The sequence below is a fragment of the Triticum aestivum genome, chromosome 1D, assembly GCF_018294505.1.
Source record: "Triticum aestivum cultivar Chinese Spring chromosome 1D, IWGSC CS RefSeq v2.1, whole genome shotgun sequence".
Lineage (NCBI taxonomy): Eukaryota > Viridiplantae > Streptophyta > Magnoliopsida > Poales > Poaceae > Triticum > Triticum aestivum.
In genome coordinates this window covers 80,179,611-80,200,571 of record NC_057796.1, presented here as the reverse complement: position 1 = coordinate 80,200,571, position 20,961 = coordinate 80,179,611, and the positions used below count along the sequence as shown (strand labels likewise).

At 46.3% G+C, this 20,961-nt stretch overlaps 1 protein-coding gene across 1 annotated transcript; it reads left to right on the top strand.

Annotated features, from left to right (window-relative positions):
- The first annotated feature begins 1,343 nt into the window (after positions 1–1,343).
- Positions 1,344–6,572, top strand: LOC123180426 (uncharacterized). The gene is made up of 3 exons (XM_044592482.1): positions 1,344–1,924; positions 2,162–2,559; positions 3,607–6,572. Exons 2-3 carry the CDS (start codon positions 2,436–2,438, stop codon positions 5,835–5,837), a joined length of 2,355 nt encoding a protein of 784 aa, XP_044448417.1. The 5' UTR covers positions 1,344–1,924; positions 2,162–2,435; the 3' UTR covers positions 5,838–6,572.
- The last annotated feature ends 14,389 nt before the right edge of the window (positions 6,573–20,961 follow it).

Here is a 20,961-nt window from a genome sequence, read left to right as displayed (position 1 = left end):
AAAAAATCACTCCCACCTTCTCAGGTTGCGACAGGTGGCGCCCTGTATGCGCGCCACTTGTCGCAACGCCACTTGTCGCAACCTGAGAGTTTTTTTTCGTACATCCGTTTATTCAAAACGTTTTATCCTTAAACCATGCGTTCATATCTCTTTTCCCTTTCCGAAAAAGGTAAGGCCGTGCATCTCGAGAAAGCAAAACCGTGCCTCTTGCAGAAAGAAAAAAAACAGAAAACGTATTTTATTTTTCATTTCCTAGAGGCACGGCCGTACCTCTTACGGAAGCAAAACTGTACCTCTCACAAGGAAAGGAACAGAAAATGTGTTTTTTTGTTTCCTCTCTCAAGGAAAGGAACAGAGAACGTGTCTTTTTTTCCAAGAGGCACGACCGTGCCTCTCCGGAAGCACAACCGTGCCTCTCACGGAAGCAAGACCGTGCCTCTCGTAGAAAAAAAAAATAAAAAAATCATTTTTTCTGTTTCGAGAGGCACGGTTGTGACTCTCACGAAAGCACACCCGTGCCTCTCGCAGAAGAAAAAAAAAACAAAAAATGTGTTTTTTCCGTTCCGAGAGGCACGGTTGTGCCTCTCACAAAAGCACAACCGTGCCTCTCGCGGAAGGAAAACAAATATGTTTTTTCATTTCTGAGAGCCATGGCCGCGCCTCTCGCGAAAGCAAAACCGCGTCTCTCGCAGAAGAAAAATCGTGCCTCTCGCGAAAGGAAAAAAGATATTTTTCGTGTAATTTTTTTAATTTTTTTGTTGGTCCAATTGTTGAGGAAGACCAAAACCAAAAAGTCAAAAAAAACCAAAAAAACAATTTAAAAATCCAAAAACGTGTGCGAAAAAATATAAAAAATCCGTATAAAATGCTCAGAGTGCAACATGTGACGCGGCTGGCGTGCTCTTAATCCACGATCGTTGGAAGGCTCCAGAAAGAGGTCTGCCTGCTCCCCTCACCGAGCCCGATTAGCCGACCCTTCAGCGAGTGATCCTTCCCATCTCGCTTAAAACCAGAAATCCCACTAAAAAGGCTTAAAGCCAGAAATAGTGGCCGCGAGCTGACCACCCGCCGACGGCCACGACCCAGATATGCTCGCAGTGTGGATCCCCGCCAGCGGCTCCCATCAAGCGCTTTCCAGCCACCGCCTCATCCCGCCCCTCTGCTTCCCGAAGCTCGCACTCCTCCTGCTGTGCCGCCGCCGGGCGAAATCCTCGTCGAGGCTGGGCTCGGACGCCGCGTCGCTGCACCGGCGCTCCTCCTGCTCCCTGAGCGGTGCCGCCCCAGGGCCTCGCATCCCCGCACTGGCGCTCTCCCCCCCCCCCCCCCCCCCCCCCCCTGCTCCCCAAGCCCCTCGTCTCTCCGCCTGCTGTCCCTGCTGGGGACGGGGTCAGCGGCGTGACCTGCATCTGCTTGCGTGATTGGATCATTGGAACGTAGTGATTGGATCATCGGAGATGGGCGGCCTGCTGCTGACTGGGGTGACTGGGGTAGGGAATATGTCCGTTCGCAGGTTACTCAAGAATGGATTCAGGCAGAAGGTGATGGTGCGAAAGTGCAGGCACACTCACAGAGTAGGGTTTTACGGGCAGCAGATGATGATGCAGGTTGCAGACACAGTCACAGAGCAGAGTTTTACTGTACAAATCAGGAACCATTCGACAGTGCAGGTTGAAGACACGGTCACTGAGCAGAGTTACTGTCCAAATCAGGAACCATTAGACAGTGCAGCTTGCAGACAGAGTCACCGAGCAGATTTTGAGGTGCATTGAAGCTGTGGTGCTTTCATGTGAGCTCAGACCTTGCTTCAGCGAGTGATTTAGAGGATTAGTGGTGGTTCGTTTACTTTCTGAGAGGCAACTTCAGAAGAAAAGTTCAGATCTCTTTGTAAAAAAATTGTGCTATGCAAGTGTTAGCTGTAAATCAGGTGCGTGCCATCAAGTGTCAAAACATAGTAAATACTACCTCCGTTCGTAAATAAGTGGCATGGTCCAAGCCACTTATTTCCGAACTGAGGGAGTAGTACTCTGTTCAACATGTAAATTGTTTTATCCTTTTTTTGTAGTCATATCTTTTGTAAAAATATAGAAAGCTTTATTAGAAGACATGCTTATTTTCACAAGACAGGCTACATGCCCATAAAATCCATTATCTGCCCATACAGGAAAAAAACACTACTGGCGAATGGCAAGACGGTGAGGGTGCTGCCGGCGTGCATGAACTTCCACCCGGCATGCGTGGGCGAGTGGCTGCGGTTCAACATGACATGCCCGTTCTGCCGCGCTGCACCTGCTGTAGCAGTTTCCGGTCTCCTTTGCCCTGTGACACCAATCGTCGGTGATGGACTCCGAAGAAAGAAGGATAGGGCTGACCTTTTTTCATCTCTGAAGTGTTTATATATGTACTTTTGTTTATACTAGTCCACTTTTTAATTCACCATGGTTTATCTTTCTGTTTGTAGATTTTCCAGTGATATGAGATTTGGTGATTCTATCTATATTTCTCTTCACGTTTGCCATAATTATTTGTTCATCACTTCCAACTCCACACCTGTAGAAAAAGGTATGTGATATTCCTTTAGGAATATACTCCCTCTGTAACTTTTTATAAGACGTTTTTAGAGTCCATGACAGTATCAAAAAATGTCTTGTATTAAGTTGCAGAGGCAGTATTTGTTATTTATTACTTTAGTTAGTACAGTCATTTTCTTGTTCCCCGGAATCATTTTTTTCTTCCATATGTTCGCCACAATTCAGAATTTTAGTGAATATGAGAGATATATTTTTTGTTTCACGTATATTCTTGCTCATGCCATTAAATTTTTTCCATGAAAGTTCGTGTAATTAGTGAACCTTACATAGAATAGAATGTTGGGTAGCGGTGCGGAGGGCCTCCGGAGTTGCCCCGGGAGCGACCAGGTTGGCGAGCACGAGTGGCCAATACTCCCTCCTCTTTTGTTTATAGCGCACCCAATATATATATTTTGCTTTATTCTTTTTAGAGTGCATTCTAATGGATGTGAGGCATAGCAATTAAATAAAACGAGAAAGCTTCTGTTTTAAGTCAAAGTTGCATAAATTTATGTGATTGCATGCCATTAGGGATAGACCATTAATTGCCTTGATCTAGTATTATGCGTTGATCTAAGTTGTATTAGCGGAATTACATGCTCGAAAATTTGTTTGATTTTAGCCTGGGTGCACTATAAACATAATAGAAGAGAGTATATAAGATTAGGCCATAGCATATTGGTGTCCGTCAAACACTATAGAGTATGCCCTCTGTCCAAACATATTTGTCACATACATTGAGCATGCAACTTGGCCGAAACGGCGTCGCATTAGTAATATGCATATATCATTGGATTCTTCCTCAATAACGGTGCATCCATTCCATCTCAATAAATAAATAAATAACACTACGCGTGATTAACCTCCAATACCGAGTTGATACTTCCAACGTAACTACTGATGAAGGACTACGACATGTGAGATAGTGAAAATATTAGTATATATCTTGTATGCTTGGCTCACACTTTGTATTGTACTTCATAGTCAGTAAGCTAGATCGAGCTGCCTGTTCTCACTAACTACTGATTATTCCATCTAGCCAAGCTGAACTACCAGAACTACAGCAGAAGGCGCTTCGCTGAACAAGGCAGGATGGTACGCCATCCTGTGAAGCAGCTGTATAATGAGCTGCCACAAGCGGCACCGGCACCCGCACAAGCACAGGGGGGCCATACCTCATGGTGGCACAGCGAGAAGATGGTGGGAACCCAGATTGAGCTCCTGTTATTACTCTATGTCGTCATTGGCGCCATACAGGTGGTGGGCAATCGGTACAGGCGCAGCATCAATAGCGCCTATGTTAAGTACCCACTATGGCTGGCATACTCTGCCAGCCAACCCTTAGTGGCATATACCCTTGGTGTTATGTACAACTCTCCGTTCAAAGAGACCAAATCTCTGCTCACTACTATGTTTGTTGTCGTTGCTTTGGGGAGAGTGAACACGATGACAGCTTACAATGTTGATGACAACAAGCGGTACACCGCCCAGTTCTTCCGGCATGTCCTGTTTGTGGTGAGCTACATGTCCATGGCCATAACCATCCCCCACACCTCCGGATTTTTAGGTTGGAACGCTCTCATTCACTCCCTGATCGCGGTGTTCTTTCTGATCTTCTTTCTGACCATGAATGGTGGAAGGACTTGCGCAAATATCATGGCAAGTAGCTTCTCAGACAAGGGGAGCTTATACCTCCAAACGCATATGAAGATTGACCAACGGGCATCTGTAGCTTATGATCCAGTATCTCTTGAAGGGTACAACTACCTTGTTTTTTCTTTCGATCAGAAGAAAGAGCACCGTAAGGATGAACAGGAGAAGATTGTGGAGGTGAATGAGAATGATGATGAGGAGAAGCTGGTAGTGGAGGTGGATGAGAAGAATGATGATGAGGAGGAGCGGAAGCATGAAAAGGTTGATGAAAATGATAATGAAAAGGAGGAGGAGATCATGGAGGTGAAGGAGAAGGACGATGATGATGATGATGAGGAGGAGGAGCAGAAGCATGAAAAGGCTGATGAAAATGAGAAAGAAAAGGAGGAGGAGATCGTGGAGGTGAAGGAGAAGGACGATGATAATGATGATGATGATGAGGAGGAGGAGCAGAAGCATGAAAAGGATGATGATTATGATGAAGGGGAGGAGAAAAGTGATGATGAGGACGAACGGGGCCATATTACAGTTAGCATGGTATGGAGTTCCTCTTCAGGTCCGTTCGGTGGAAGTGAAGGTCCACGACTGAAGGAACTGTGCCTTTCCTTTGCCTTGTTTCAGCTATTACGGAGGCGTTTCTTTGGGGCCGATTGCCCTGAAGCGAAGCTTCAGAAAACTCATGATCTGGTCTTCAAAGGATTCCTCTTGGATGTAGAGAGAAACTACGAAGCTGCATATAGGATAATTGAGACAGAGCTGGCTTTCACCTACGATCATTTCTTCTCCACCACTCATTCCTTATTCAGTGCACATGGTACCATTAACTTTTTCCTCAGCATTTTTTGTGTTGCGGTCATATATCCTTCAGGAATAGTAACATTGATCAAGGATCTCCTGCGCTATAAACATGAGTCTCTCAGCTCACCTAGTAGGGTGCCATGGGGAAGAACAGGCATTCTGACAGGAGTAGTACTTGTCATGCTGAGTTTTGCACTTGAGCTGCTACAGCTTTATGTTCTTATTTCATCCGACTGGGCTAAGGTAGAATTTGCCTGTCGGCTTCCAGGACTATACTTCGGAAAAAATCTCCCACAGTTATTTGGTTATTGGCAGAATAAGATTGGCCAGCACTCGCTAATTAAGGATTTGCATGGAAAATCATTCATCGCTGACCTGGTGGGGTCTTTGTCTTATTTGTTTCAGTCCTTTCATTGCTATACTTCAGCTTTCCCTCGAGGATTTGAACATCGTGGTGTTAAGAAGGCAGATCGCATTCCATTGACAGACACCGTCAAGTTGGCCATTGCTAGAACTCTCAAAGAGAGCAATGGTCAACTGTCGTGCGGAGTATCATCATTGCGACAGAATTTTCAAGGTGAAGAAATTCCATTATGGGCATGCAATCACGAGACTCCTGCCAGAACCATGTTGATTTGGCATGTTGCAACTGAGTATTGTGTCATCGCACAATGTAAGATTGCAGAGCTAGAAACTTTGGTACTCAACCATCATACTGTTGCCCAAGAAATATCAAGTTATTGCGCATATTTGATGGCGTTTGTGCTAGAATTGCTCCCGGATCATCCTTTGGAGACCACAAATTGTTTCATGAAGTGAGGAACGAGGCACTAAACTTGTTGCGCAAAGACAGGACGCCGTTTGAGAAACACACAAAGATGAAAACCTATCACCGGCAACATGAGACGACCTTTGCGTCGGGGATCTGGTTAGGGAAGAAGCTTGAAGAAATGAGAGATGACAGTCGGTGGAAGATGCTGGCAGATTTCTGGACTGAAATGATATTGTACGCAGCTCCATCGGACAATGCAAAGGATCATATACAGCATCTGGCAAATGGAGGTGAGTTTCTAACACACCTGTGGGCGTTGCTCTCCCACGCTGGCATTCTAGAGAGGGATCAACAGATCCATGGCCATCCTCCTGCAGAATGTTTTGCACCTCGCGAAGCAACAACCTATGCTGATGAGCAGACGTGCAGAAATGATCAGCAGCTGGATCCACTGCTTCACTCCCGTTCCGTTCAAGCTACACAGCTACGGCAAACGGAGGTAGAAATGACTGCATCAATGGAGCGTCGTATTGATATTTCTGAAGTTTCAAGCTCCACCAAGCAGGCCTGAGTGAATAAGTGTGAGGTCTCTTCACTGTCAGGTGGTATAAAATTGTGAGAGTTCAGTTGTTTGCTAGTACTAGTCAATTTGTTTGATGCCTCCAGTTGTAAGACCTGTTATGACAATCTAGTTGATTTGTGTTGCTTCCAGTAATTTACTGTGCCTTTCACTCTGTAATATGGTTGTGATTTCCACTCAAGAAGATGGTTGTGATTTGTTAGTGCCATGCATATATGCTGATATGGATGCTAACTGAACTATGATTTTCAGGAAACATTGGGTTTGGTCAAATATGTTTACGTAAGAAAATGCAGGGCAACACGTGATTCCCCATGCTTTTTATTATAAGTTGATCCCTGCCCAGCATGGCTCAGGTTCGCAATGGTTATTTCCCCTGTGTTCTTGATCCAAGTGTTTTTTTACGGGCAAATCAGAGAGCTTTATTCAACAAAAGTGTTCCCGGGCAATCAGCCAGGAGGCTGGTTACCAAGAAGCTAGGTGTCATTGATCCAATTTACCGAGCACCTCCTCGATGTAAAATAGGGTCTAGTTTATATATTGTACTTGTGCACGTATACGAACACGTATGTAATTGTAATATAATCATCTATATATTGAGACGTGAGGTGGATGTCAACACCCACGCAAAACCCTAAACCCTCCTGTTTAACTTGGTATCAGACACCACCCGGGCCGCCGCGAGACCCTCCACGCTGCCGCCGCGCGCAGCCATCTTCCGCGCCGCCGCCGCGAGTCCCCCTGTCCGCCGTTGCGCGCCGCTCTTTTCCATGCCGCCGCGATGTCATCCTCAGCCTTGTTGCTTTCCAACCCCGTCGGCGCCATCACCTCGCCCGCGGCCGCCTCGGTTCCCGCCGCGTTCTCCGTTCCGGGGATCTCCGTCCGCCTCGGCCGCAACAATTTCATGCTATGGGGGGGCATCACCAGCACCGTTCTCGCCAATGCCAACCTCCATGGCCATCTTGATGGCACCACGGCGGCACCGGACAAAACCCTCGCTGTGGGCACTGGCGACGCCGCGACGACCGCCGCCAACCCAGCGTACCATCACTGGTGGACTCAGGATCAGAAGGTCAAGGGCCTTCTCCTCACCTCCATGGATGAGGATATTGCATGCCAGCTTATTGGCTGCGAGTCAGCACAGGCGGTGTGGACGGCCGTCGGTGCCATGTTCGGCGCGCAGAGCCGCGCCAACGTCCGTCACATCCGGCGTCAATTCAAACGCTGAGGAAGGAGGAGCTGTCCGCGGCTGAATACATGCACAAGATGAAGGCCCTGGCCGACACCATGGCCACCGCCGGCTCCCCGATCCGTGATGATGAACTCATCGATCACATCCTCACTGGACTTGGCTCCGTCGACAACTCCATCGCCGCCTTCCTGGGTGTGAGTAATGCACCTATGCCCTACTCCAGTTTCTACTCGCTCGTTTTGTTGTTCGAAGCGCTGCAGTCCCAGCAGAGTGCGGCGGAGGGGTGGTCTCCCTCTGCCAACGCTGTGACCCGCTCGGGTTCATACGGCACTGGCAGACGTGCGCCCTACTCGGAGCCCTACCCCTCAGACGGTGGGGGTCGCCCGACTGATGGGAACGGCCAGTCGGGGCAAGGCCGCCAAGGTGGCAATGGCGGCACCAACGGCGGCTGCAACCCTGGCTACGCCGGCAATGGCCGGCAAGGTGGCGGGGGCAACGCCGGCAGTGGTGGTCGTCGCAATAATTGATGGCGCCCCAGGTGCCAAATCTGCAAGAACTGGGGCCATGAGATCGATGAGTGCCGCAAGCGCTATGACCAGGACCACCACACACGCTCCGCCAACTCGGCCTCCACCAGCACCGTTGACTATCCTTGGGTGCTGGATACCGGGGCTGCGGATCACTTGACTAGTGATCTTGAGCGTCTCCAGGTTCACGAGCGCTATGACGGCAAGGATCAGGTTCAGGTGGCTAATGGTGCAGGTTTGTCTATTTCACACATTGGTCATTCACGTTTAACCGGTTCATCCCTAAAACTGCACAACATACTTCATGTTCCACACATCAGCCATCATCTTCTTTCTGTTTATCGCCTTGTCTGTGATAATGACGTGTTTGTTGAGTTTCACCGTCGTTTTTTCTTTGTTAAGGACAAGGCAACCAGGCGCGTACTTCTTCACGGTAGAAGTCATGGGGGGTCTACCCGATCCCATTCGCTTGTGCATCGTCATCATCGTCTCGCCATGCATCCTTTAGTATTAGAGTCTCGTCGTCACAATGGCATCAGCGTCTTGGTCACCCTACAAATAATTTGGTCACCTCCATTGTTCGGAGTCATGATCTCCTGTGTTCTAGTTCAAATAATTCACCGTTAGTGTGTGATGCCTGTCAGCGTGCTAAGAGTCATCAGCTACCTTATTCTACGTCTTATCATGTCACTACTGTACCTCTTGAATTAATACATTCAGATGTTTGGGGTCCCGCTATTGCTTCTTCAAGGGGGGTACAAGTATTATGTTAGCTTTGTTGATGACTACACGCGTTTCACCTGGATTTATTTGCTTAAACACAAGTCTGATGTTGAGCAAGTCTTTTATAATTTCCAGGCTCATGTCAAATGCCTTTTGGATTGTAAAATCAAGGTCGTTCAGTCCGATTGGGATGGTGAATACCACAAACTTCATCGCTACTTTCAACGCACGGGCATCTCTCACCGTGTGTCGTGTCCACATACATCTCAGCAGAACGGTATTGCCGAGCGCAAACATCGTCATTTGGTGGAGAGCAGCCTTGCTTTACTTGCGCACTCTTCTCTCCCACTTTGGTTTTGGGATGAGGCTTTTCTTACGGCATGTTATCTCATCAACCGTATGCCCACTCCGGTTCTCAACACGGATACAACTTTGTTCCGTCTGTTTCATGTTCAGCCCAACTATTCCTCACTTCGGATCTTTGAGTGTGCTTGCTGGCCTAGTCTTCGCAAGTACAATGCTCACAGGCTTGAGTTCCATTCCAAGATGTGCGTATTCCTTGGCTACAGCCCTCTGCATAAGGGCTATAAGTGTCTTGATCGCACCTCGGGTAGGATATATATTTCTCGTGACGTTGTCTTCGACAAGACTGTTTATCCTTATTCCAACCCAGGTGTTTCGGTTGACATTGCTTCTCTTGAACATGCCATCACTTTTCCATCTAATGAATCGGTTTCAGATGTCCATGTGCGCAAATATGACCTGTCCTATCTATCACCTAACCCGTTACCTGCAGGCGATGTTGCTTTGTTTTCTCCCCAGGTGACCGTCGCTGCTCCTGAGCCTGATATTGTGATCGACGTGCATGCATCGGACATGCATGCCACGCCTCCCGATGCGGCCTCGCCTGCCTCTCCTGCTAGCCCGCCTGCCTCGCCAGTTGGCGAGTCTGCAGCATCGGCTGGGTCGCCGGCCGCGTCTCCCGGGCTACCACCATCGCCCGGCTCCCCCACGTTTCCTGGACTGGCCCAGCCCACTGTCTCACCCCGGCCCGTGTCGCCTGTCGCTGAGGAGTCCTCAGTCGCGACACCTCTGGCCGGGTCCTCTGGCGATGCAGCTCCGGGGCATGCCATGGTCACACGTCATCGTGATCATACGCGCAAGGAGAAGACTTACACCGATGGCACGGTTCGATATGATTCCCGTCGGCGTGCATTTTTTGCCGCGCCGGTTTCTCATCGTGATGCTCTTGGTGAACCCGCTTGGCGTGCCGCCATGTTTGAGGAATTTGCTGCTCTTCGTCACACTAATACCTGGGTGTTGTTGCCTCGGCCTCCCGGTGTTTATGTCGTGGGCTGCAAGTGGATTTTCAAGACCAAGCATCGTCCGAATGGATCTGTCGACAAGCACAAAGCTCGTCTTGTTGCTTGCGGCTTTACTCAACAGCAAGGGATAGTGAAAGTGCAACTATCCCTGGGTGGTTTTGGTAATTTCTAACAACATATAGCTCATTGAGCTAATGCTATTTCAAGATAAACATTTCAGGAAAGCTCAATGATTGGCATGGCATGGATGAGAAAAGTGGATCCCTCAAAATTCTAAGGACAAAGAATTGGCTCAAGCTCAAAGCTCAGGACTCTACATTTTTCATTTAAGTGATCCAAGATCACATTGAGTCCATAGTAAAAGCCAATACTATTAAGAGGGGATGAGGTGTTGCTTAATGGCTTGCTTGCTCAAAGTGCTTAGTGATATGCTCCAAAGCCCTCAACTACTTTCTCACATCCACATATGTCCCAAACCAAAAGTCAAACTCGGCCCCACCGAATCTTTCTATCCGGCGCCACCGAGTTCTCTTGACATAGCCGCTGCCAGAAACCCTAGTCTTTTCGGTCTCACCGATAGGGATCTCGGTCTCACCAAGATGGGATTGCAAACTCTCTGTTGCCTATTGCAATAATTTCGATCTCACTGAAATATGCAATCGGTCCCACCGAGATTGCAATGCAAACTCTCTGTCACCCCTTCGTAACGTTTCGGTCTAACCGAGATGAGCGAATCGTCCCACCGAGTTTGCCTGACCAACTCTCTGTTTGTCTATTACCAAAATCGGTCTCACCGAGTTTGTGTAATCGGTCTCATCGAGATTACGTTATGCCCTAACCCTAACGAAATCGGTCTCACCGAGTTGACGTGTCGGTCCCACCGAAAATCCTAACGGTCACATTATGAACTAAATCGGTCTAACCGAGTTCGGTAAATTGTGTGTAACGGTTAGATTTTGTGTGGAGGCTATATATATACCCCTACACCCACTCTTCATTCGTGGAGAGAGCCATCAGAACATGCCTACACTTCCAACATACATTTTCTAAGAGAGAACCACCTACACTTGTGTTGAGATCAAGATATTCCATTCCTACCACATAAATCTTGATCTCTAGCCTTCCCCAAGTTGCTTTCCACTCAAATCGTCTTTCCACCAAATCCAAATCCTGTGAGAGAGAGTTGAGTGTTGGGGAGACTATCATTTGAAGCACAAGAGCAAGGAGTTCATCATCAACACACCATTTGTTACTTCTTGGAGAGTGGTGTCTCCTAGATTGGCTAGGTGCCACTTGGGAGCCTCCGTCAAGATTGTGGAGTTGAACCAAGGAGTTTGTAAGGGCAAGGAGATCGCCTACTTCGTGAAGATCTACCCGAGTGAGGCAAGTCCTTCGTGGGCGACGGCCATGGTGGGATAGACAAGGTTGCTTCTTCATGGACCCTTCGTGGGTGGAGCCCTCCGTGGACTCGCGCAACCGTTACCCTTCGTGGGTTGAAGTCTCCATCAACATGGATGTACGATAGCACCACCTATCGGAACCACGGATAAACAATCTCCGTGTCAACATTGCGTTTGCTCCCTCAAACTCCTCCCTTTACCTTCATATGCAATTGTTTTACTTTCCGCTGCTACACTCTTAGAATTGCATGTGTAGGCTGATTGCTTGACTTGTGCTAAGTTGCTAAAATATGCCAAGAACTAAAATTGGAAAAGGCTAGATTTTAATTGGTCAAGTAGTCTAATCACCCCCCTTCTAGACATACTTTCGATCCTACAAGTGGTATCAGAGCTTTGGTCTCCATTTGCTTTGATTTCCATAGCTTTTGGTGGTCATAGCCTTGGTTTCACAACCAAGGAGAGTATGGCGTCTAGCGAGGGAAATTACCACCGTAGAGGTCCTTACTTTGATGGTACAAATTTTGCTAGTTGGAAGCATAAGATGAAAATGCATATTCTTGGACATAACCCCGCCGTTTGGGCTATTGTGTGTATTGGCTTGCAAGGTGAATTCTTCGATGGGAGAGAACCAAACCGTGAAGCTACCGTGGAGGAGTTGAAGATGCTACAATACAATGCTCAAGCTTGTGATATTCTCTTCAACGGATTATGCCCCGAAGAATTCAACAAAATCAGCCGTCTTGAGAATGCAAAGGAAATTTGGGATACTTTGATTGATATGCATGAAGGTACCGACTCCGTCAAGGAATCCAAATTGGATGTGCTTCAAAGTCAACTTGACAAGTTCAAAATGAAAGATGGTGAAGGTGTCGCTGAAATGTACTCTAGGCTTGCTCTCATCACAAATGAGATTGTCGGCTTAGGAAGTGAAGAGTTGACCGATAAATTTATCATCAAGAAGATCCTAAGAGCCTTGGATGGAAAATATGATACCGTGTGCACATCAATCCAAATGATGCCCAATTACAAAGATCTCAAGCCAACGGAAGTCATTGGAAGAATTGTTGCTCATGAGATGTCACTCAAGGATAAGGAAGAGCTTCACAACAAGTCAAGTGGTGCTTACAAAGCCTCGTGTGATGCTCCCACATCATCAAGTGAGAAACAAACCTTCAATGAAGAATTGAGCCTAATGGTGAAGAACTTCAACAAGTTCTACAAAAGTAGAAGCAAGGAAAGAAGTTCCAAGTCAAGGTCCTACAATGACAAAAGATCTTCTAGTCGTGAGCGTAATTGCTACAATTGTGGAAGACCCAGACACTATTCCAATGAGTTTACGGCTCCCTACAAAAGAAGAGAAGATTCTCCCAAAAGAAGGAGTAGAAGAGAAGAATCACCACCAAGAGAAAGAAGGAGTAGAGATGATCGTTATGAACGAAGACCCTCTCGGAGAAGTAAGGATTCGGAAAGGAAGGACAAGTCATCAAAGAGCTACACAAAAAGAAGACATCAAGCTCATGTTGGTGAATGGGTATCCGGCTCCGACTCCGACAATCACTCCGAAAGAAGTTATCACTCCGACTCCGAATATACTCAAGATGAAGGTGTTGCCGGACTAGCACTTGTGACAACCAACTCCTACGACATATTTGAATCACCAAATGAAGGAATTGGGATATGCTTCATGGCTAAAGGTCCAAAGGTAACACACCCCGAGTATGTTGATTTCAATAGTGATGAAGATGATTTGCTAGGAGATGATGATTTACTTGTTGACAACTCTAGTTACGAAAACTATGATGAACGTGCTATTAATCATGCTAATCAAGATAAAACGAATGATGATGATAAGAAGGAGATTGAGCGTCTAACTAAAGAACTAAACACTCTTAAGTTAGCTCATGAGACTACCTTGGAAGATCATCGAGAACTTTTAAAGACTCATGATAAGCTACATTTTGAAAAGCTCAGCCTTGAGCAAGAACATGAGTTTTTAAAGGCAATCAATGATGATCTTCGCAAGAAAAGTTCTTCTTACATTGCCAAGCGTTTACTCTTGTCTACTTACATGCCACAAGTTAAATCTAACAACAAGAACAAGAAAGATTCTTCATCTAGTAGTAACAACAATCATGCTAAATCCAATGTTGTTGCTTCTAGTAGTTCTCTTGATTCCACTAATGATTCTCTTAGCCAAGTTACACTTGAGCAAGAAAATAGCTTATTGAAGGGAATTATAGAGAAAGGTGTTTACAAGAGCCTTGCCGGAAGTAAACAATTTGAGGAAATTGTACGCAAGCAAGGAAGACACCGGGAGAATCAAGGTGTTGGTTTTGAACAAAAGTTCAATGCCAATGGAGTTGAGTGGGAAGAAGATCAATACCCCAAGATGAAGTTTGTTCCTCAACAAGAGAAGTATGATCCTACTTCTTTCAAAGGAACACAAGCTCAAGATGATCTTCCACCACAAGACCACAAGCAAAAAGGCAAGGACAAGCTTCAAGAGGAAATTGATGCATTTGAAGAAGCACCTAAGGCCTTAAGTGGGTTCCCAAGACTACATCAAGTTCTACTTCATCAAGTACGACTACAACTCCAAGGATTCCCATCAAGATGGTGTGGATCCCAAAGAAGAAGAACTAGAGAGTTCTTGAGGGTGACTCCGCCAACATACTTCACTCTTATCATTTTGGCAATGACAAGTGCAAACAACTTCCACATCTTGCACTAGTCCAAGGATTCACAAACCCTCTTGTTGGTAAGACAAGGGACAAGGTAACCTAATGCTTCCATGGACAACATCTTGTGTATACATCACTCTATGTCTATGGATATCCTTGCTTGTTCCTTGTGGGACTAACCGGTGTAGGTATTGAAAGTGCAACTCACTCCAAAGGATTGCTCCGAATGATCTACATCAACTTTGAGCATCCACATCTTCAACACCTACATGAAGTCATCATCGACAAAAACCAAGGTTAGTTCATCCCTCTTAGGGGGGATATCACATCTAGGGGGAGCTTTACTCTAATCAATTGAGCCAAAGCAACTCTAATGATGTGATCACAACAATGCTTTATGTAAAAGTGGTAACCCCACTTGTGCTTAAACGATGAGTATGACCTATGATCAAATGTTCTCATTTGACTCCTAAGTCAATATACTCATATATAGATGACCTAGTCATCGCCAATTCCTTGATAGATGCTAGAGTGTTTGTGCATGCTTTGTCACATATTTCATTTGCCATTTTATTGTGTGAGCATGTTGAATGCATATTTTTACTCATTCGAGGACATCCATTTGTTGCTTTGATTGTTTGGCTTTTTCTCTTTTGCCAAATGGATGGACAAGAATGCCTAAGAACTCCCTCTAGCTATCTATGTTTTTCTCGTCTCAAACTCTATTCATGCTACATCATAAAGTTTGATCAAGTCAGATTCGAACCACTCTGAGTGAGGAGCACTCGGAGTTCCCGATTCGTCATAGACTTAAACTTCCAAAACCTCTTTGTGCATTTTGGTCTGACCGATTCATCCTTTTCGGTCCTACCGAGATCACTAAGTTGATCTAGGTTTTCAATCTCGGTGCAACCGATTAGAACATTTCGGTCACACCGAGTTGCAGTAACTGCTTGCAGTTTTGCATCTCGGTGCCACCGAGTTGTTCCACTCGGTCACACCGACAGTGTCAGGTTATATATACCTACGGGTCAAATTTTGGAAAAATTTCCGAAACCCTTCGCCCATGCGTAACCTGCTCTGCCTTCTCGGGTCTCCGGATCGTCCTCTCGCCGCCAGCGACCACCCGCCGCTGGTCTTCGCCGCCGTCAACGGCAATCTGCCCCGACGTTGCCGCCGTAGCAAGTTCACCTCCGAGATAGGGTATGAACTTGATCTTTGTGCTATTCATTAACTCTGATTCCTAGCACATTGCTTTGCCATGTCTCTTACCACGCATGAAATCATCCTGTCCAATGAAAACATCGCGTAGATTTGATTTGATTTGAAAATTTAGGGTTAGGTTTCCGCCGAACTCATCTCGGACCGACCGAATTGTAGAAGTCGGTCTCACCGATTTGGCTTAGGCCATTGCACATGTGATTTTCGGTCTGACCGAGAATTGCAAATCGGTGTGACCGAGTTCGATTCACTGTGAAACCCTAGCAGTCTCGGTGCCACTGAACTGTGACTCGGTCTGACCGAGTTCACTAGTTTAGGCTCCAAGTGTTGCTTCGGTATCACCGAGTTTACAAATCGGTAGCTCCGAAATGCTTTCTGTGGAGAACTAAAACTAAGGTTTTGAGTTATCTGTTTTGCAAAACTCCTGTGCTTTGTGATGCTCATCTTCTCTACCTCATCTATAATCTATTCACAGGGTCTGCTGACAGTTTGCCTGCAAGATGTCTGACCAAAGTGACAGCCAGAACAAGTCTGAACAGCAGGTGCAGATGAGTGAGGGTTCTGATCCCTCTAGCAGCTATGATGAGGGCAGCAGGAGCACACCAAGTAACTTGCCAAAGGCAGCTACCAGGACAAGGAAGAAGAAAACTTCTGATTCAGAGGATGAAGATTATGTGGCTGTTGAGGATGAGGCCACTTCAAGGAAAAAGGTGCTGAAAAAGGAGTATGGCACAACTGCTGCAACAAAGCCTGGACTGAAAACAAAGGCTCCAGCAAGAAGAGTTCCAATGTCAAAGTCAAGGAAAGTTGCCACAGGTGAAACCATGAAGTTCTCCATTGAATCTGAAGAAGAAACAGCTGGTGATGGTAAGAAGAAGAAGAGGGCAAGAACCACTACTGCCAGAGTTCTTGGAAAGCCCTCAATGAAGAAAGATTCTGAAGGAGAAGAGGAAGAGGAATAGGATGTTGCACCAGCACCCAAAGCTCAAAAGCTCATGGGAGATGCAATCAGATCAGGGGCTGCTCCATCTAAGCCCAAAGGTGCTCCCAAGGCTGCTGCTCCAGCTCAGAAACCCCCTAAACCCAAGAGAAGCACTAGAAACATCCCTGCTGAGGAGAAGAACAAGGCCCTAGTGCCTGAAGCTGCTGCTGAAGAAGAAGATGACTCAGTTGTGTTGAGGAAGCTGAAGCCCAAGATACCCGACCACAATGATGCACACCCTGTGGTAGAAAACATGAAAGTCAGGAAGGATGCAAGACTGAGGTTATGGAGACAGTCTAATCCATATGCTGTCAGGAGGAGGACTGTTGTGGACTACAGGTTTCACACCAAGGAACAGCAAGACTTTTATGAAACAATCCTGCTTGACAAGAAGCCCATTGTGTGTGACATGAGATGGGTTGACTGGGAGTACATCAAGGAGAATGAAGATCACTATCTAGGTGTATATGACAGCTTCAAGGCATGTGGAGTTGACACCTTTGTTGCCCAGAAGCTCACCAAGTGGAATGATGAGCTCATCATGCAGTTTTACTCCACTACCCACTTCTACTCAGATGGAAAGATCATTTGGATGTCTGAAGGTACTAGGTACCAATCTTCTGTTGAAGAATGGGCTCAGTTGATCAATGCCCCAGAGGAGAATGAGGATGACTTGGATATTTATGCTGAGAAGAAGAAAGACCACAACACAATGACCAACATGTACAAATAGATCCCAGATGATGCTTTGGACACTCATAAGTTTGGATTTGTCCACTTTTTGTTGTCTGGTCTGCCTACCATAAATTGGATCCTTAGGCACACATTACTACCCAAGTCAGGTGATCACAAGATGATCAAAGGACAGGCCATCAACTTGCTACATTTGTTTGATGTGCCTCAAAAATTCAAAGTCATGAGTCTGATTGTGGAGACAGTCAAAAGGACAGCAACTGATCAGAAGAGAAGTTGTGGGTATGCCCCACAAATTCAGGAGCTCATCAACTCCAAGATGGGCAAAGGCAAATATCTACTGGATAAGGAGCACCTACCCATCTACCCTGAATTTGAAGACAACACTGTTGTCATGAATGAAAATGAACCATCTTCAGCTCAAGCACATGAGAAGAGAGAGAAGGCAAGGGCAGAGAAAGCTGCAAAGATGCCAATTGTTGAAGAGGCATCTCAAGTGTTCTTGAAATCTAAACAAGATCAACTTGGATATCTGATCCAATCCACTTTGAGGATTGATAAGGGCTTGGCCACCCTGACTCAAAACCAGGAGAGTTTGGAGAGGATCATTGAGCAGAAGTTCTATGATCTGGATGTCAAGGTAACTGAGATCCAAACTGCAGTTGAGCAGCTACAGGAGGAAGTAGAGGAGAAGAAGGGCAAGTCTACTATAGATGATTTTGCTAGAGTGCCCAGAGGACAAAGATCTGCTGCAGTGCCCGTGACAAATACTAGAGCAACAACATCAGCACCAGCAGCTACAGCTCCAATGCCACCTCCAGCAGCCACTCCATCAGCTCCAGCTACATCATCTAAAGCCTTCGTTCTTGGAGTTATCTCGACACCACCTCATGAAGACCAAGCCTGAGAGACGTTTAGCACTATGCATTTTTGAACTTTTTGGTAACTTGTTGGCAAAGGGGGGGAATGTATAGATCATAGGCTTCGCAAGAGAGTGTTGCTTCTTTTATCTCTCTTGCTATTTTGGTTGAACTTCTTTACTGTGTGCTTGTGTGATATACTTTATGTGCTTGTGAGATACTTGTTTGATCATGTGTTTGATCATATGCTACCTTAATGCTTGTTGGATGATATTATCTCTTATATCCTTATTGAAGGAAATATGCCCTAGAGGCAATAATAAAGTATTATATATTTCCTTATATCATGATAAATGTTTGTATTCATGCTAGAATTGTATTAACCGAAAATATAATACATGTGTGAATATATAGACAAACAGAGTGTCACTAGTATGCCTCTACTTGACTAGCTCGTTAATCAAAGATGGTTATGTTTCCTAGCCATAGACATAAGTTGTCATTTGATTAACGAGATCACCTCATTAGGAGAATGACGTGATTGACTTGACCCATTCCGTTAGCTTAGCACTCGATCGTTTAGTACGTTGCTATTGCTTTCTTCATGACTTATACATGTTCCTATGACTATGAGATTATGCAACTCCCGTTTACCGGAGGAACACTTTGTGTGCTACCAAACGTCACAACGTAAATGGGTGATTATAAAGGTGCTCTACAGGTGTCTCCAAAGGTACTTGTTGGGTTGGTGTATTTCGAGATTAGGATTTGTCACTCCAATTGTCGGATAGGTATCTCTGGGCCCACTCGGTAATGCACATCACTATAAGCCTTGCAAGCATTGTGACTAATGAGTTAGTTGCGGGATGATGTGTTACGGAACGAGTAAAGAGACTTGCCGATAACGATATTGAACTAGGTATCGAGATACCGACGATCAAATCTCGGGCAAGTAACATACCGGTGACAAAGGGAACAACGTATGTTGTTATGCGGTCTGACCGATAAAGATCTTCGTAGAATATGTGGGAGCCAATATGGGCATCCAGGTCCCGCTATTGGTTATTGACCGGAGACGTGTCTCGGTCATGTCTACATAGTTCTCGAACCCGTAGGGTCCGCACGCTTAACGTTACGATGACAGTTTTATTGAGTTTTGATGTACTGAAGGAGTTCGGAGTCCCGGATGAGATCGGGGACATGACGAGGAGTCTCGAAATGGTCGAGACGTAAAGATCGATATATTGGACGACTATATTCGGACTTCGGAAAGGTTCCGAGTGATTCGGGTATTTTTCGGAGTACCAGAGAGTTACGGGAATACGTATTGGGCCTTATTGGGCCATACGGGAAAGAAGGAAAAGGGCCTCAAGGGTGGCCGCACCCCTCCCCTTGGTCTGGTCCGAATTGGACTAGGGAAGGGGGGCGCCCCCTTCCTTCCTTCTCTTTTTCCCTTCCTCTTTTCCTATTCCATATGGGAGGTGGAATCCTACTAGGACTAGGGAGTCCTAGTAGGACTCCACACTTGGTGCGCCCCCTCCTAGGGCCGGCCTCCTCCTCCCTTGCTCCTTTATATACGGGGGCAGGGGGGCACCCCAGAGACACAACAATTGATCTCTTGATCTCTTAGCCGTGTGCGGTGCCTCCCTCCACCATATTACACCTCGATAATACCGTTGCGGAGTTTAGGCGAAGCCCTGCGTCGGTGGAACATCATCATCGTCACCACGCCGTCGTGCTGACGAAACTCTCCCTCAACACTCGGCTGGATCGGAGTTCGAGGGATGTCATCGAGCTGAACGTGTGTAGAACTCGGAGGTGCCGTGCGTTCAGTACTTGATCGGTCGGATCGTGAAGACGTACGACTACATCAACCGCGTTGTGATAACGCTTCCGCTGTCGGTCTACGAGGGTACGTGGAAAACACTCTCCCATCTCGTTGCTATGCATCACCATGATCTTGCTTGTGCGTAGGAAATTTTTTGAAATTACTACGTTCCCCAACAGTGGTATCCGAGCCTGGTTTTATGCGTTGATGTTATGCACGAGTAGAACACAAGTGAGTTGTGGGCGATATAAGTCATACTGCTTACCAGCATGTCATACTTTGGTTCAGCGGTATTGTGAGATGAAGCGGCCCGGACCAACATTACGCGTACGCTTACGCGAGACCGGTTTCACCGTTGCGAGCACTCATTGCTTAAAGGTGACTGGCGGGTGTCTGTCTCTCTCACTTTAGTTGAATCGAGTGTGGCTACGCCCGGTCCTTGCGAAGGTTAAAACAACACCAACTTGACAAACTATCGTTGTGGTTTTGATGCGTAGGTAAGAACGGTTCTTGCTAAGCCCGTAGCAGCCACGTAAAACATGCAACAACAAAGTAGAGGACGTCTAACTTATTTTTGCAGGGCATGTTGTGATGTGATATGGTCAAGACATGATGTGATATAATGTATTGTATGAGATGATCATGTTTTGTAACCGAGTTATCGGCAACTGGCAGGAGCCATATGGTTGTCACTTTATTGTATGAGATGCAATCGCCATGTAATAGTTTTACTTTATCACTGAGCGGTAGCGATAGTCGTAAAAGCAATAAGTTGGCAAGACGACAACGATGCTACGATGGAGATCAAGGTGTCGCGCCGGTGACGATGGTGATCATGACGGTGCTTCGGAGATGGAGATCACAAGCACGGTGCTTCGGAGATGGAGATCACAAGCACAAGATGATGATGGCCATATCATATCACTTATATTGATTGCATGTGATGTTAATCCTTTATGCATCTTATCTTGCTTTGTTTGACGGTAGCATTATAAGATGATCCTTCACTAAATTATCAAAGTATAAGTGTTCTCCCTGAGTATGCACCGTTGCGAAAGTTCTTCGTGCTGAGACACCACGTGATGATCGGGTGTGATAGGCTCTACGTTCAAATACAACGGGTGCAAAACAGTTGCACACGCGGAATACTCAGGTTAAA